The sequence below is a fragment of the Micropterus salmoides genome, unplaced genomic scaffold (genome assembly GCF_014851395.1).
Source record: "Micropterus salmoides isolate LMB-PRFRI ecotype aquatic unplaced genomic scaffold, ASM1485139v1 Ms_hic_scaffold_13, whole genome shotgun sequence".
Taxonomy (NCBI): Eukaryota; Metazoa; Chordata; class Actinopteri; order Centrarchiformes; family Centrarchidae; genus Micropterus; species Micropterus salmoides.
This window is the reverse complement of record NW_024040374.1, coordinates 3,364,919-3,381,848: the sequence shown is the minus strand read 5'-3', so window position 1 is coordinate 3,381,848 and position 16,930 is coordinate 3,364,919. Positions and strand designations below refer to the sequence as shown.

General features: G+C 38.9%; 2 protein-coding genes across 5 annotated transcripts; both read right to left on the bottom strand.

Moving 5' to 3' along the window:
- Positions 1-139: 139 nt before the first annotated feature.
- LOC119900290 (GDP-L-fucose synthase-like) lies at positions 140-6,136 on the bottom strand. Of its 3 annotated transcripts, none has more exons than XM_038715098.1 (10): positions 4,012-4,098; positions 3,162-3,319; positions 2,926-3,040; positions 2,670-2,798; positions 2,500-2,573; positions 2,266-2,399; positions 1,816-1,947; positions 1,654-1,733; positions 794-893; positions 140-708 (listed from the first exon to the last, which is right to left on the bottom strand). In XM_038715098.1, the coding sequence occupies exons 2-10, from the start codon at positions 3,317-3,319 to the stop codon at positions 653-655; spliced, it is 978 nt and encodes a 325-aa protein (XP_038571026.1). In that variant the 5' UTR covers positions 4,012-4,098; the 3' UTR covers positions 140-652. The 3 variants fall into 3 exon arrangements, with proteins under 3 accessions (XP_038571026.1, XP_038571025.1, XP_038571028.1); XM_038715097.1 differs by lacking the exon at positions 4,012-4,098 and adding an exon at positions 3,652-3,974; XM_038715100.1 differs by lacking the exons at positions 3,162-3,319; positions 4,012-4,098 and adding an exon at positions 6,094-6,136.
- A 451-nt stretch (positions 6,137-6,587) lies between these two features.
- Positions 6,588-16,716, bottom strand: LOC119900287 (leukocyte elastase inhibitor-like). Of its 2 annotated transcripts, none has more exons than XM_038715089.1 (7): positions 16,487-16,716; positions 9,355-9,543; positions 8,620-8,757; positions 8,417-8,534; positions 8,143-8,285; positions 7,822-7,989; positions 6,588-7,133 (listed from the first exon to the last, which is right to left on the bottom strand). In XM_038715089.1, exons 1-7 carry the CDS (start codon positions 16,664-16,666, stop codon positions 6,726-6,728), a joined length of 1,344 nt encoding a protein of 447 aa, XP_038571017.1. In that variant the 5' UTR covers positions 16,667-16,716; the 3' UTR covers positions 6,588-6,725. The 2 variants fall into 2 exon arrangements, with proteins under 2 accessions (XP_038571017.1, XP_038571019.1); XM_038715091.1 differs by lacking the exon at positions 16,487-16,716 and adding an exon at positions 9,833-9,908.
- Between the last annotated feature and the right edge of the window lie 214 nt (positions 16,717-16,930).

The following is a 16,930-nucleotide window of genomic DNA, read 5'->3' as shown; positions in this document are numbered from 1 at the left end:
TATCTGTGAGAGATGAAAACCTACAAAATCTTATGGTGCTGGTGACATAGCCCTTAAATACCCAGGCAAAAGACTTGACATTATGTTAAAGCATTTTATTTAAGTGCCAATATACTGAGTAAAAAAAAACTCCATCCAGTTAAACAGAAGAATGTACTGTTTATTAAATAAAGTGAATCAAGGACACGTGATTCTAACCTTATAAATTCCAAAACCTTCAAGAATGAAGGTAACTCAGTAATGAAAACTGCTGAAAAAGATTTATACTAGGGCCAGTTACTAAAATCTGTAAATTGTACCAGCACCTGGAATCCAAGATTGAAGCAGTTACAGCAACAATTCAATTAACACTACCGTAGTGAACAAAATTCTACATACAGGTAGTAGAATAGAAAGTATACAATAACAATATAGTTTATTAAACCTCAAGAGAAACAAGTGTGCAACAACATAATGCTATTGTGTTGCAGACTTGAATTGAAAGTAAGGTTCAGACCAGCTCAATGACTGCACAGACGCACTTCATTCACTAACATTCATCTACTTGTGCAGATGAATCACCTTGTTTTCGTCCAGCCTTCTCCTCTCTACCATCACCACCACCTTCTCTTCCAACAGACAGGGCCATGGACCAACTTCTTCGGCAGAGGTTTCACTTCCGGGCTGAGTCATAATTTGCAACAAACCAATCACAGGTTTCCTTTAAAGCTGTACATGAGAGCAAAAATAATAATAATCAGGCAACAGATATATAATCAAAACATAACACCAGCATTTTACATTTCAGACCCACCTTGTTTGAAGGGTGTGAAGGTGAAGTCCGGCAGGTAGCGGTGCAACTTTGCATTACTGGCTGTCTTTTTGAACTGGCCGTCTGCTTTACTGGTATCAAACTAGAGGTCAAAGGTCAAGGAGACTACATGGAATTTATGACTTATCTAGAAGAAAGAAGACATACTTTATTAATCCCACAAGGACAAATTCTATGTTCTCACTCTGTTGTTATTATTAGTATACACACGCATGCAACAACACCCGGAGAGATGTCAGAGTGACGCGGCTGCCACTCCTGCCCTGAGCAGTCAGGGGTTCGGGGGCTTGCTCAAGGCCACCTTCGGCAGTGCTGGCACGTCCACGCTTCACAACCGGTTCCAAGCCGGACTCGTACCCTCCGGTTCCCAGCCTAATACTTACGGACTGAGCTACTGCCGCCAGACAGCCAGGTCATTACAGTATTTTATGAAAATAACTTTATAGAGAACTTGCTGCAGCTGGCTAGGATAGGCATCACTTAAGAATTTTCAGCTTTCATTTATTTAATATAGTATTTCAGAATAATTAACATTTCTTACCCAAATACCCATGATAATTGCCTAGGGGATGACCTTTGTGAGGTGCTATTTGTAAAATGAGCAATTGGACACTGATCCACAATAATGTTAAATATATGTAATTTGTAGTGACAGCATGAGCTTTTATACTGGTGCCACCAAACTTGCCTGAAGCCTGATCCAAGAATACTGTTCACTTAGTTATCCAATTAACCTTGCCGAGTAAGATCTGGAACCCGGACTATAGAAAATGGCCTTTTCCGAGTTCAACACATATAAAAATTGGCTGTGATGACATCAATTAACTCAATTAAAAGGATACAACAACTTCTCCTTTGAAGTCCAATGCTTCCACAACTGCTTCCGCTGCTTCTTTGATGGACACTTCATCTTCCTCTCCAACTGAAACCAGCGGACACAACAACAGCATTACTATAAATTTAATTCAACTTTCACTATTGGTATGTTGTGTATGAGGACTCACCGGAGAGAATGACTGGATCGACCTCTGGATACTCTCTCAAGACCCACAGGAAGAGACGAGCCAGGTCCAAAGAGTAAATGAACTGTCTTCTGGGAGTGCCAGAGCCCCAGACCACAAGGGGCTTCCCCTCCTCTAATCATACACACAAATGAGTTCATGAGTTCATGATTTATCTGGCGCCATGTATCCCCACTATACCCTACTATCCCAATACATGGGATTGTTCCTAATCCTACATAATCAATCCTGTTAGGCACAGTCATTTAATACATGTTAATACAACTTAATAAACAAAAACAAAATTAAAATTTGCAGGCACTTAAAAAAGAAAGTTTGAAAGACTCTACTTATAGTTAAATAGTGATGTGTATTTCTTGTTTTATTAGTGACACAAAACAGTGAGTGAGACATGTGCATCCCTACCAGCTTGTGTAAGAGAATGTGACTTACTTTGAGCAATGTATGCTTTGTGTATAAGGCCTGGCAGCACATGACCGTCCTCAATGCTGAAGTTGTCATGGGGGCCAAACACATTAGTGGGAATCACGGCCGTATTGCAACGCCCATGCTGCTGAAAATACGCCCTGTGAAACATACACACAGTTTTACAGCCAACTCTTTTTCATGCAATAGTGTGAATTTATTAAACATGTTACAATACAACACAAACAACTGATTTCCCACCTGTTATGAACATCAATCATTCTCTTTGCATATGCATAGCCAAAGTTCGACTCATGAGGTGGACCGTTGTGGATCTTGTGCAAAGAATTAAAGTAACAGTTAGTCGCCTTTTACAAAATTGACTAATACATCCAGCTAACAGCACACACACACAGGGAGGGGCCTTTTACCATGGTCTCATCGATAGGGTAGGTGGTCTTGTCAGGAAAAATGCAGGTGGATAGGCAGGAAACAACCTTGACTGTGCCAACTTCATGTGCTGCCTGCAGCACGTTATCATTGATGTAGATATTGTTTCTCTGCAGGGAACAGACACATCAGCAGCAACAAAAAATAATTGTTAAAAAAGGACAAAGATAACATTTTATTACCCAATAAATACTACTTTCAACATGTCTAACATTTGTGCTAGTTTATTAACAATACCCAAAAGTCCAGGTTGTACTTCATGTTTTTGAAAAGCCCCCCAACCATAGCAGCCAGGTGAATGACGTGAGTTGGCCGATGTTTTTCAAACACTGCTCGTGTCTCCTCCATGTTCCTGAAGAGAAACCACGATAACACAAAGTGAGAAAGGAGCAGAGACGACCTCCCAATTGTGTGTGTCAGTACCAAAACATCTGTTTACATATTAGTAGTAACTAGAAGAGGTATGTCCTCACATGAGGTTGGCATCTTTTGAGGAGAGGAATATCCATTCTTCCCCCTCCTTGGCTCCACCTTCCTCTTTGACCACATGCTGTATGGCCCTGCCCACCAAGCCGGACCCTCCTGTCACCAACACCCTCAATGGAAGGGTGTGATCGCACTGGCAGTTCATCTACAAAACGTAAGACACAAAAATACTCAATGTGGCATAAGCACAATACAAACAAAACAAGATAGGATCGATTACATATGGTAACGAGGATATATTTCATTACACAAAGGAGAAGCTAATATGGCAATGATGGCTCCCTGACAGCGTCTACAGGTGTTGCAGCTCTACTCAACTGTTCAGCTGCTTTTCTCAGGAAAATGCCACGTCATTCTTATTCTTTACAAGCTTACAAGACATTTTATAACCGAGCAAAACAAGGATGGTTTTTAACAGAAAACTAATATATCATACAAAACTCCACATCTAACTTATAGCTAACTTACTTAGCTTACCTCTATTTTCGGTTGACTACTTGTTTGTTGTTACGTGCTTGTCATTAGAGGTGACCAGTCTGTCTAAAACTGCGTTGTGACCATATATTATGAGGTTGTAATATAAAAAGCCAGACAGACAAGCTAACGTTGACGTTATTACTACCCAAAGTTGCTGTTAGCTAGCAATAGCAACATTTATTCCTTTCGGCGTGTGTTATATATTAATGTGACTAAGTTAGATAAACTAAACCTGAATGTGGCAGCTAGCTGTGTCGTGGGTAAGTTAGATAACAGTTTTGTCTTTCATACGAGTGATGCGCTAGTGCAGTAAAACAACGGTAACCCTGAGCTAAACAAATATGTAAAGCAGTTTCTCACCCGTTAGCTATCAACCACACGGACAGGAGGAAAGAAGCCGGTGTCAAGACAGATAGAATGTAAAACTAGGCTTCCGGTCATGGCCTTCAAAATAAAGTTTTATTGCAAAAGAGCTGGGTCGTTTTTATGGCTCAATTAGACATCCTGACGTGTTTCAATTAATCTAAAAGTGGAAAAATAAGCAAAACGCATCCTAATCTAAAGCTTCACTCGATAAATGTTTTTGTCACAGTATTTTGATTTAATCTTACTTTTACTTTTACATTTAACAATAAGCTTTCCGGGTGTGGTCTCTGCAGCTTTCTCAACCTCTGCTCATAACAGAAAAGTAGTTGACTGTATACAGAGACATTTATAGAGTCTATAAGGACTTTCCTGTATACAATTTATTGGTTTTCTTTTAGGGAAATATTATATTCATGAATATAAAACTAATCTGGGTGTGGGAAAAAAAAACACTTAAATTAACTGAAATAAAAATTAAAAATAATAAAATAATAACTCTGGCTGTTAGGGAGAATTAAATATTTGTAAGCCCATTGGTGACCTGTAACTTCAGATTAAGACAAGTGAACTAATGTTATAAGTAGCTTCCTAACATATTTATAGGCCTTCTTGCTATGTGGTAGCTCAACCAGCAGAGGTCACTCTGCCCCCTTCTGTGGCACCAACAGGCAATAAGGGTTTGACCTTTTGACTTGTGTTTATATCAAAGAGAAGGCTGCACTGCCACCAAATCACTGACTTTGAAGGGTGTGCAGAACTACACCTGCCTCCAGCTTCTCTTTCAGTGGTGCTATTACTGTTAAAAACTCTCAGCTTCCACCATCTACTGCTGCCCCTTCTGTGTCAAAACAAAACTGTTCCAAAACAAATCTGTGGAGTTGTAAACATTATTTTCCTTTGCTATTTTCCCCAGTGTAAAACACTTATTTATGTTAAGCAGAGTAAATATTTTTAATGCAGCCTGTAGTTCTCATAAGTTATGTAGGCATACTTATGTGTGAAACCTGGTGAGCATTACGGAGAGTCAAAAATGATCTCATCTTTCATCTTTTAATGCTTTTTTGGGTTTAATTCTGTTTGATGAACCACCAGGAAAAGGCCGTGCTCTGTACTGTTCGTCCTTGTGTAAAAGTGAAGTTGAGTCATTTAGTTTTTCTCCCTGGTACTCATCTCAGGACCTCCCAGAGTTTCCCCAATAAATGAAGGATGTGAGCCTGTGCAGGGTTTAAGGACTGATGATAGTATCAAGGCTGGCCCCATATCGTCACTCTCTTCAAATTAATACTGGACTGGCAGGACAAAGCAGAACACCACTCCTTCCTCTAGTGCCATAAAAGGGCCCTGATGTCACTTTGAGATATTTACATCATGATTTATAGTAACCACACCTTGTAATTGTGGCACTGTTTTTGTAAATAAGGATGATGTAAACTTGTGTCTTTTAATACACATTTATATTTATATTTTTATATACAGTAGGCTTTTATGTACAATAGTACAGTGAAGCAGGGCTCTGCAGTGCAACTCTTTCACTCACATATGCCCATAAATGATTTACAAGCACAGTGGGTTAGTGAAGACTAAAACCTACTGTAAATAATTTTATGTTAAGGTTATATTATACCAATAGTCATTTATACTAGTTCCTCCACCAGGTTGTGGTCAGAGCCTCTGCAGTGGACAGATGTAGATTTAGTTAAAGATCTACATTTGTAGGCCCATGTCGAGCGTTCAGATCCAATAGTCTTCACTGGTTTTCACATCAGAAAATGGTCATTGCACACAAGGAGAAGGAGGTCAGGCATATTATATATATAATACATTTTTATAAATTAATTCTGTGCTACTTTAACATTTTACTGTCCTACTACTGTCTTAAAAAGCCCCCCAACCATAGCAGCCAGGTGAATGACGTGGGTTGGCCGATGTTGACACTGCTCTTGTCTCCTCCATGTTCCTGAAGAGAAACCACGATAACACAAAGTGAGAAAAGAGCAGAGACGACCTCCCAATTGTGTGTCAGTACCAAAACATCTGTTTACATATTAGTAGTAACTAGAAGAGGTATGTTCTCACATGAGGTTGGCATCTTTTGAGGAGAGGAATATCCATTCTTCCCCCTCTTTGGCTCCACCTTCCAGGTGTAAATATACTGTTACTAACTTATTTCTCTCGGTCCAGGTTTATTTATTTATTTTCATCTAACATCACCCTGGTATAACGTTAGTGCTGCATAATGTTACAGATCTGACCGTTTTATAAGCTAGGCTTTTATTTTAATATGTTTAACATTACTTCTGGGTCACTTGGCCCACCTGTCTTTATTTTCTCAACATCTATCTTCAAATGGAGAGATAAAAATAGGAATTTCAAAAAAACAAAATCGGACCATTATTTGAATTTGGTGTAGTCGTTTTGTGTAGTCAGATTCAGAAACCAAAAACAGGAGAACAGCTTTTTTTTTTACCGTTTCTTAGTTTTTGATTTGAAATGACAAACGAAAAAAAGGTGTTTTTCTCGTTTGTTCATTTTGTGGTTCAAATGAAAAAACTATCAGAACGTACACAGACCACAGGCCTCACTGCGAACACGCTTTATTGGAACTATCGACTGAAGAAACAGCCCTTATGAATTCATAGAATCTTCAATTCAAGTATTTTGCATATTTTTATCTAAATTGGCCCAACATCTTCCTCCGCTGGTTCAGCCTACTGAGGAGACGAGAACCTGCCGAGGAAGACGATGGACTTGGTTTTATTGTGCCTGATGAAGAAGAGGAAGGGGTGGTCCGCTGTGAAGTGTGTCTTCCTCGGCATACAGTTTGCTACCATGCCTGCTGTGGCTGCAGCCGCCTCCGTTCCCTCCTCGTTCACCTCCACAAAGGCCTTGTGGGCTACTGTAGACAGGAAGAGTCCTCTCTCACCGTTCATGCCAGACAAATCGGCCTTCAGCTCACAGAACACATCTGTCATGCCTAGTTTGGCCAGAGGCTCATTCAGCTCGTAGTCTTCCTCCAGCTTGAACTTGGGCAGGTGAACGAGGACTTCTGAGTGGACGTCCATGTTGTCCCTGTTGGTCCAATTGTCCAGCCTATCCAATTTTATCTCATTCTCCAGCTGGAATGAAACACATACATATGAACATCTGTAGCTCATATTTATATTAAGAGGTTGTGAGCATCAGCTTGTAGGTGCTTGTTATTAAAATAAAATTGTTGCTAGTGATGACCAGACTCCTTTTCATAGACAGTACGATATCTGTATGTGGTTCTTCTTAGACAAAGCAGAATTTAATTGGTTGGAAATGGTATAAGTGGATAATAAATGGATTATTCTGTATGTTATTAGTTATACTATACTTTGTAGTGAGTGCAGATAGTTCAGAATTTATGCACTACAACTTCTGTTACACCCCTTGCAAGTATAGTTTGCTTAAAACTGCATTTTTTTATTACATGTTAAACACAAGATTTTTATGCATAATGTATTAGCAAACAATTGCCCATTTACACACCCAGCAAACGTTGATCAACATCAGCACACATTGGCTGTTGTGTTTAAGTCCACCTGATGGATGGAAGTCTGTTTGGTCTCCACTCCTGAGAAAATTATCTGGTTCATTAGCTGCTTTGTTCTATTTCTTTTCTACAACTAGTCTCCAACTTGTGTGTCTGCAGTTTAGGGTCAGCTTGTTTGCTGAAAACAGCTGTTGGAAACAAGGTTGATAAGAGTGCTGGGGAAGTGAACCAAAAGGAAACAGTACAACTGTCTTTTCTTTGGGGGTATTTGTTTTTAGGTTGTGTACCGTCAGCAGGGGGTCAGAACAATCTGCAGACTCCTCAGGCAGCAGAATGAACATGCTAAGCTCCTCTTTCACGTATGGCAACTCCAGGATCTGCAGGCGGAGCTCAGGAACGTAGTTGTAGGGCAGCTTCTTCTTCTGGTACATCATCTGGACTGGCTTGGACTCATTCTGATGTGCAAGAAACACCAAAAATCAGAGTTATCAAAAGAAAGTCTGTATTTAGTTTCTGAAGATCAGCTGCACATCTGGTTAAAATGTTAAAATGTTTCCGGTATTCAAACTTTATGTCTCTACATCTGCAAACGTCAACTTAGTTTTCACCTTGTTGACTTTAAAGGGCATCTCTTTGGTGTTTGCCTTATCAAAGCGGCTCATCCAGTTTCCCTTGAAGTAGATGGCATTAACCAGAGCCAATCTTGTCATAATACTGACTGTTCCTGGCTTCAGAAGATCTTTAATCTTATCTGAAAGAAAATACAGGGACAAAGAAACCATCGGACACTCATTCAAGGAGGAGAGGGGCATTGCATCGCATGATTGCTGTAAAATTTGGTATAGGAATGATTTTATGTCCAGTTCAAATGCAAATTTTCACTTTCTGTCTGCTGCTCGACCCAGGAGTTGATCTCCGCTCTGCACGCCTCTGGAGCCCCCGTGAAATCAACAGCCTTCAGGTCTGCCTGGTAGTACTTTTCTGTGGCTTCAAGGAACAGCTGCAGAGAGCAGGTAAGATATTTATTTATTTATTCAACCTAGAGTAACTGTGTCTTCTGTGATAAGTGTGAACCGAAAACTCACCGGGTGGAAGTTGGCAGTTTTTTCTCCATAGAGACGGTTGGCCAGTTTCAGGATGTATGATGCAGATGGTGAGTTGATGTCAGCGTTCAGTGTCTGGAAGTCTGCGTGGACATCTTCACCAGGGTTGAATGAGAGAACCTGTATGAAAGTGTGGAACAACAGATCTTATTCTGGGAAATAGTGAACATCGAAAACGACACAGGAAGGACATTGCACTGTTCTGGAGCTGCTATAACAGCTTATGGTACTAGAAATAAAAAAATATAGTTATTGGACAGTGGCAACATATAACCTTCAACTTACTGTTATATGTCTATCAAGTCTGTTAATTAAATCTGCAGGTTATATGATGTGGTAATATTATAAATATCCATAAAGAAATGGGTTTAGCCTGCACAGAGCAGAACATCTTTTCATGAACTAAAACTCTGCAGCGACTGTGAGCCAGACCTTATCACCCAACATCAGTGGCCAACCTCGCTAATGATCTTATGGCTGACCAGGAACAAATCCACCACCATCCCAGAGGAGGTGAGGTTGTAATAGCAGCAGATTAATGCTCATTACTTTGAAATGGCATGTCCAAACTATCACATACGGGTGTAATGTTCATATGTCTTCATATTACACCATATACTGTGTTTCTATATTCCTGTATACTGTTGAGTTTTGAGTATTCATTCAGTCATTAATTCATCATCAACCTGTAATGTAATAGAGAGACTGCGTGCTGACCTGTGCCATCTGAGCAGCAGTGTTTCCTTTAGCGCCCAGATAAACCATAGCCAGGGCTGAGCTGATGCTCAGCGGGGAGACAAAGATATTCCCCGTGGGATTCTCTTGGCTCAGAGTGCGGAATAGCTCCAAGGCAAAACATGTGTTTGATTTGCTGATGTTGGTCATCACTGATGATGTACGGTTTTCCTGTAATGAGCAAAGGACATTTTAAATCAGTCTATAATTCCATATTACAGATTTTAATGTTAACAGAAATGCACCTAAATTATCTCTCGTAGTTCATGGTGTTTATATGAAACAAATCTAAAAACATCCTCCTGATAGAGGCTACAGAACTGACAACCACTGAAACAGAAACATTGTGTGCAATGACCATTTTCTTACTCCACCACATTTCATATCTTAAAGTTACACATCACAGTAAGAAGAAATGTGAATGAAAGTTAAGGGGGTCATCAAATATAAACCTATTTACCTTGGTTGCTTGTAATATCCTTCTGCTTCCTTCCATCTCCCTATTTTATGTTTTATATTTATTGTCAACTGTCAAAATAATCTATGCCTACATGTAAAATCCGTTATAGGTTAACCAGGTAGGCCTGTAAGGGAAGCAATTTTGGTGAAAGAAAGATGAAAAAGGTATTTTCTAAACTTTTTAACCTTTAACGTGCCAATTTATTAAGCATTTGTAAACAAAGTCAAATATTTCTATATGTCCCTCACCAATAAGCCTACCACTTTTCACAGAAGCCTGTGCGCTCAGATCATAGACAGTATATTACTGGACGAAGCCACTCCGCTGATTTGAATGGAGAGCAATGAAGCCTGTTTTGGACCAATAAAATACTACAGGGCCACTTCCTGTTGGCACCAGCGTCTACTGCGCATGATCGCGCAGCATAACCGTGGTTTAATGACGTAGAGCAACGGCAGAAACGCCGTAAATCTGGTAGCTGCACCAACAAAAAGTTTAATGGCTCAGTGTGTTTGTCTGACTAGGATCGTCACTGATTAATCAGCCCACCTACGAGGCTCACCTGTGAAACACCAACGCAGCGTCACTGATGGGCTAATAGTTTTTTTTAGATTGCTGAGAGTTTATAATCTAAGCAATACGGTTACATCTCTCATGTGCGACGTGGTGTCACATGGTTTAGAGGTCATTTTTGGGCCTACATTTTTTGTTTTTCCCTCTTCATTCTTTATTAACCAAATATCAACAAGCAGCGAAAATCAAAAGTAACATACATGTGCTAACAGACATTGTGATACAGAGATTTTGATTACGAAACAAATCGGGACAAACATAAGTATAGACCAGTAAAGTAAATATCACTAATAAAAATAAAAAAAAAAAAAGAAGAAAGAAAAAAGGTTGTACGAGGGAGATATAAAGTAATGTAGAGCCTAATAGATTCTTTTTAGTAATTTGGTAATTATTAGTGAGGTTTTAATTGCTTTTTTGTTTAATGGTATTTTAGAGACAGATTCAAAAAGATATTGTAATTCAATAAAAAACAGATGGAAAGAGGGAGTATTTTGAAGCGATCTAGCCTTATGGATGTGAAATTTACCAACAAGACAGTTTTACAACATTATCAATGGGTTCTGAGTCAGTTTTACAATTTAGAAACAAGACCATGTCTTCTAATATAGGTATTAACGTGTTAAAGCGACGAAAAATCAACATAGCAACTTCTTTCCAGAATTCTTGAGAGTAAGTACAATTAAAGAAAAGATGACTAATAGATTCAGCCTCTATTTTACAGAAAGTACATAGAGGAGAAAAATCTGTTTTAAATTTGTTTAACAATTTATTACAGGGATAGTATCTATGCAAGATATTCATATGGACTTCTTTATGACGATTATTACACATACAGTTAAAAAGATCTTTCCTACCAAGTGTGAGCTTGGGGATCTCTCCCTTCAAAGAACCATATAACACTGCACTTTTAAGTAAGAATAGTAACTTTGGAGATATGCTTTTTAAAACATTATGATATTCTTTGAGAAATATCCAAACCCTTGTTGCAGACAAAATCCTCATATTCACAAAATTCGCCTCTATCATTAAGTACGTCTTGATCAAATATAACACCCTTATCGATCCACTCTTTTATGTATCTGGACATGTTTCTAAATAATACATGTTGGTTGTTCCATAATATGCATGAATGTGGAGAGAAGTTGTGTTTAAAAGCCATTCTCCATGCTTCAAGAGCTTGTTTATGGAAGTCCGAGAGCTTAAGGGGCAGTTTGGTACATTTATAATTACATGATAATATAAATTTTAGACCAGCACACTTATCAAATAACAAATTAGGAATGTAAAACCATTGACAACTGCCTTTAGACAAACACTGCTTAATCCAATTAATCTTGAAAATCTGGTTAATAGTTTGAAAGTCTAGTGCATTAAAGCCTCCTTCAGAGTAGCTTCTAAGACACGTTTTCCTTTTCACATACTCAGTTTTGTTTTTCCATATGAAGTTAAATAAAAGTGAGTCAATGGCTTTAGGTCAACATACAGTGAAATGGCAGGGTATACTATTCTTGAAATACCTTCAGCCTTTGACAACAATACTCGACCTTGTATGGTGAGGTCTCTTTGCAGCCATCAACTAAAAACTTTCTTCGCTTTTTTTATTTTGGGCAAGAAGTTAGTAGATACTCTCTCAGATGCGGATTTATCTATTAAAATACCAAGAAATGTCACTGAATTTTTTACCTTTATGCCACTCATGGATGTTTTATCAGAAGTGTGTATTCTTAATATCTCACATCCGCTAGTTGACTAATTATTAAGTTATTATCACCTATTTCTCTTCCTTCAATATTTGTGCAATATATAGTGTATAAATTAATAAGTTCAGCAGCAATTAAAAATAAGAATGGGGATATTGCGCACCCCTGTCTTATGCCATTAAACATTAAAACGAGGTGAAGTAACTAATGAGACACTGCTATTGATATTTTTATAAAGCGTGTTAACCATCTTTCTGAATTTTTCTCCAAATCCTAAATGAAGCAAAGATTCAACTATGACAGGATGTTACACAGTGTCGAAGGCCTTGTAAAAGTCTAAGAAAAGTATAACTGCTTCTTCATTAATTAGTTCTGAGTAATCTAATATGTCTAGAATTAAACAGATGTTATTACTTATACAGTGGGTACGGAAAGTATTCAGACCCCTTTAAATTTTTCACTCTTTGTTTCATTGCAGCCATTTTCCAAAAATCAAAAAAGTTCATTTTATTTCTCAGTAATGTACACTCAGCACCCCATCTTGACAGAAAAAAACAGAAATGTAGAAAGTTTTGCAAATTTATTAAAAAAGAAAAACTGAAATATCACATGGTCATAAGTATTCAGACCCTTTGCCGTGACACTCATATTTAACTCAGGTGCTGTCTATTTCTTCTGATCATCCTTGAGATGGTTCTACACCTTCATTTGAGTCCAGCTGTGTTTGATTATACTGATTGGACTTGATTAGGAAAGCCACACACCTGTCTATATAAGACCTTACAGCTCACAGTGCATGTCAGAGCAAATGAGAATCATGAGGTCAAAGGAACTGCCTGAAGAGCTCAGAGACAGAATTGTGGCAAGGCACAGATCTGGCCAAGGTTACAAAAAAATTTCTGCTGCACTTAAGGTTCCTAAGAGCACAGTGGCCTCCATAATCCTCAAATGGAAGACATTTGGGACGACCAGAACCCTTCCTAGAGCTGGCCGTCCGGCCAAACTGAGCTATCGGGGGAGAAGAGCCTTGGTGAGAGAGGTAAAGAAGAACCCAAAGGTCACTGTGGCTGAGCTCCAGAGATGCAGTCGGGAGATGGGAGAAAGTTGTAGTACGTCAACCATCACTGCAGCAATCCACCAGTCGGGGCTTTATGGCAGAGTGGCCCGACGGAAGCCTCTCCTCAGTGCAAGACACATGAAAGCCCGCATGGAGTTTGCTAAAAAACACCCGAAGGACTCCAAGATGGTGATAAATAAGATCCTCTGGTCTGATGAGACCAAGATAGAACTTTTTGGCCTTAATTCTAAGCGGTATGTGTGGAGAAAACCAGGCACTGCTCATCACCTGTCCAATACAGTCTCAACAGTGAAGCATGGTGGTGGCAGCATCATGCTGTGGGGGTGTTTTTCAGCTGCAGGGACAGGACGACTGGTTGCAATCGAGGGAAAGATAAATGCGGCCAAGTACAGGGATATCCTGGACGAAAACCTTTTCCAGAGTGCTCTGGACCTCAGACTGGGCCGAAGGTTTACCTTCCAACAAGACAATAACGAAGCTAAAATAACGAAGGAGTGGCTTCACAACAACTCCGTGGCTGTTCTTGAATGGTCCAGCCAGAGCCCTGACTTAAACCCAATTGAGCATCTCTGGAGAGACCTGAAAATGGCTGTCCACCAACGTTTACCATCCAACCTGACAGAACTGGAGAGGATCTGCAAGGAGGAATGGCAGAGGATACCCAAATCCAGATGTGAAAAACTTGTTGCATCTTTCCCAAAACGACTCATGGCTGTATTAGATCAAAAGGGTGCTTCTAGTAAATACCGAGCAAAGGGTCTGAATACTTATGACCATGTGATATTTCAGTTTTTCTTTTTTAATAAATTTGCAAAAATTTCTACATTTCTGTTTTTTTCTGTCAAGATGGGGTGCTGAGTGTACATTACTGAGAAATAAAATGAACTTTTTTGATTTTTGGAAAATGGCTGCAATGAAACAAAGAGTGAAAAATTTAAAGGGGTCTGAATACTTTCCGTACCCACTGTATGTCTATCCTTCATAAATCCAGACTGGCTTGATTATATTATTTCACTCAGTTTAAGTCTTTGGGCATATAGGGAAGCTAGCAATTTATAATCTGAATTTAATAAGGATATCTGACGCCAGTTATCTAAATATAGAGTGTCTTTTTTTGGCTTAGGGATAAGGGCAATCAGGCCTTATTTCATTGATTCATTTAGCTCTCCTTTCTCCATGCATTCCTCAAAAACAGCCAAAACCATATCTTTAATGTCCTCCCAGAAAGTTCTGTGAAATTCAAATGGCAACCCATCAGGACCAGGGCTTTTATTGGATGGAGTTTTATGGATAACAGCTTCCGGTTCACTAATAGTTAAACGACTTTCACATACTTCAACGTTTTCCTGACTTAATTTAGGAATAAATGGATAAACCTTATCAAAAAAAGAATGAGGATCAAAAGAGGAGGTATATAGTTTTTGATAAAAATCAGAGATAAAGTTTGAGATTGTTTTCTTATCAGAAGTAAGACTGTTGGTTAACAATGAAGAAGAAGTGAAGAAATCTTTTTAGTTTCGCCACGCTTCTTTCCCAAACTAAAAAAGTATGATGAGTTTTTTTCTCCATATTCCAGCCATTTTGACCTTGATCTGACAAATGCCCCTTTTGCTTTTTCAATATAAAGCATATTAACTCTTCTTGTAAAGAGTGTAATTTTATTTTATCTTCATTATTAGGAGCTGGAATGTTTAAAATATCATTTATTTCTTTTAAAATTTTAGAAGTCCTTTTTAACCTTTGAATATTGTTTGCCAAACTTAATTGAAAACTTTCTACATTCAAATTTAAACAGTTCCCATTTAGAAATAGAGGAGATATCATTTCTGGTTTTGAAGCTATTTATAATTTCCCTAATGCCTGAACAAAAGGAGGCTTGTTGCAGAAAAGAGGAATTAAGTTTCCAGTATCCTGGAGTATGTTGTTGATGGGAGTTTGCAGTAGACAGGGCAAGATCAATTCCAGCATGGTCTGTAAGAGGAGCAGGATGGATATTACTTGAGTATAAAAGAGGTGCCAGAGAATCAGAGATAAGCCACAGATCAATGCGAGATTTCTGTGTCAAGTCAGCCTTGAACTACGTCTACGAATCCAGTGACTTTGGACACATAAGTCTGAATGCATCTACCAATGACAGACTATTGCAAAGATCATTAATAACTACATTTAAGTTACTTGATCTTCCTCTAGGGGGAAACCCGTCAATATATAAATCTGGGGCCTTATTAAAGTCACCACCAATGATGATGAAAACTTAGAGTGAGTATCTTGGCAGATAAATCCTGAAGGATGTGATATTGAGTGTGGTCCTATTAAAACCATAAATGTTAGCTAAAATAATAATTAAATCATTCATTTATAGTCCTATAGCACTGGCAATCCATCTGCCTTCAGGAGAGAGTATCGAGTCTATGATAGAACCATTAAAATTAGGACCAAATAAAGTCATAACGCCGCCTGAATGACTAGAACCATGACAAAAGAAAGCGTTACCCCCCACTGATTACGCCAAAAAGTTTCATCTCTCTGACATGAATGTGTTTCTTGTAAAAAGTATGTCCCTTTTTTGTGCTTTACAAAAGAAGAATAAGGCTTTTCTTGTAGTAATCTCTCGGATCCCCCGTACATTAAGAGAAAAGCAAGAAAGAGAAAAATGTGACATAACACTAAAACACAAATAAATTTACCTTGTAAGTAAGTACTTCTAGAATGTAACCTTTGGAAGATGTGGGGGGAAAAGTGCAAAACTGAATTAAAATACACCCCTGTCTTAAGTTATACTCCACCTAGGACGACAGCAAAAAACTATAATGCTCCAACCTTATGGAGGAAATTGAACTTAAGGGGGAAGCTTGCTGAATACTTTTCTTAATAAGCTATGCAAAATGAGAATACCTGGTTAATAAGCTGGTTAAATAAGACATATAAAAAGGAAAAACGGAAATTATCCATAAGGACCCAAAAGATTGCATAGAAACATGAGGGCTGTCTCCTGCTATCAGTTAAGGACAAACTAAAAGGAATGGATCAAGGAAAAAATAAAAAATAAATAAAAAGTTGACTAACTCTCCTAAACAGTCCAGAGGAAACTATCGCCCCCTGCTGGATTTTCAATAGAATGCAGGTTTCAGGGACTTCCGCATTCACTTCATATTGCAGACTGGAAGCTTCCTGCACACGTAGGCATACATCTTTAAACAGACACAAACTGGCACATAAAGCGCCACGCATGTCAGAATAAGCTACCTGCGTGTGCGCGTGTATGCTGTGCGTGTATCAGAGGCCTATTCGCTGTATCGATACCTGATCTTCCTCCCGAAAAGAATGAAGCGCGTCCTGCTCGCTGACACTCGATGTCCGAACAAATGACAGCAAGACGTAGAGACAGGCAGCGGTCCGAAAAAATCCCCCCAAATAAGAGAAACCGCAACGTCCCACGGCACTGATGTTGGGTAAATCCAGAGGTCCACCAGCGCAGCTCATTTATACGTGACACACACTGTGATTATGGCAGCAGTCTGTGTGTGGGTGGGCCCGACGCGTTATTGCGCGATAAGGCACTGACTGGTGACAAATACATGCCATTATAGCCTATAACCCAATAATGCGCTTTAAAAACGTTTGCACAGGATTTAGCAAATTCTGCGTGCTATAACTTTTAATATTGAAATTATTAAATGTTTATGTTTTACTATCCGATGACTGCACAAGGACCATGTACATTCTGCTCCTAATACTTTTAGACTA

What these genes read in the sequence shown, in the direction of transcription:
- LOC119900290 (XM_038715098.1), bottom strand. Translation starts at nt 3,319, where the DNA reads ATGAACTGCCAGTGCGATCACACCCTTCCATTGAGGGTGTTGGTGACA. An exon ending in TCAAAAGATGCCAACCTCAT is followed by an intron (nt 3,041 to 3,161) that starts GTGAGGACATAC and finishes GTTTCTCTTCAG; the next exon opens with GAACATGGAGGAGACACGAG. An exon ending in ATGATTGATGTTCATAACAG is followed by an intron (nt 2,400 to 2,499) that starts GTGGGAAATCAG and finishes TATGTTTCACAG; the next exon opens with GGCGTATTTTCAGCAGCATG.
- LOC119900287 (XM_038715089.1), bottom strand. Translation starts at nt 16,666, where the DNA reads ATGAGCTGCGCTGGTGGACCTCTGGATTTACCCAACATCAGTGCCGTG. An exon ending in CTGCTGCTCAGATGGCACAG is followed by an intron (nt 8,758 to 9,354) that starts GTCAGCACGCAG and finishes ACTTTCATACAG; the next exon opens with GTTCTCTCATTCAACCCTGG. An exon ending in AAACTGCCAACTTCCACCCG is followed by an intron (nt 8,535 to 8,619) that starts GTGAGTTTTCGG and finishes TGCTCTCTGCAG; the next exon opens with CTGTTCCTTGAAGCCACAGA.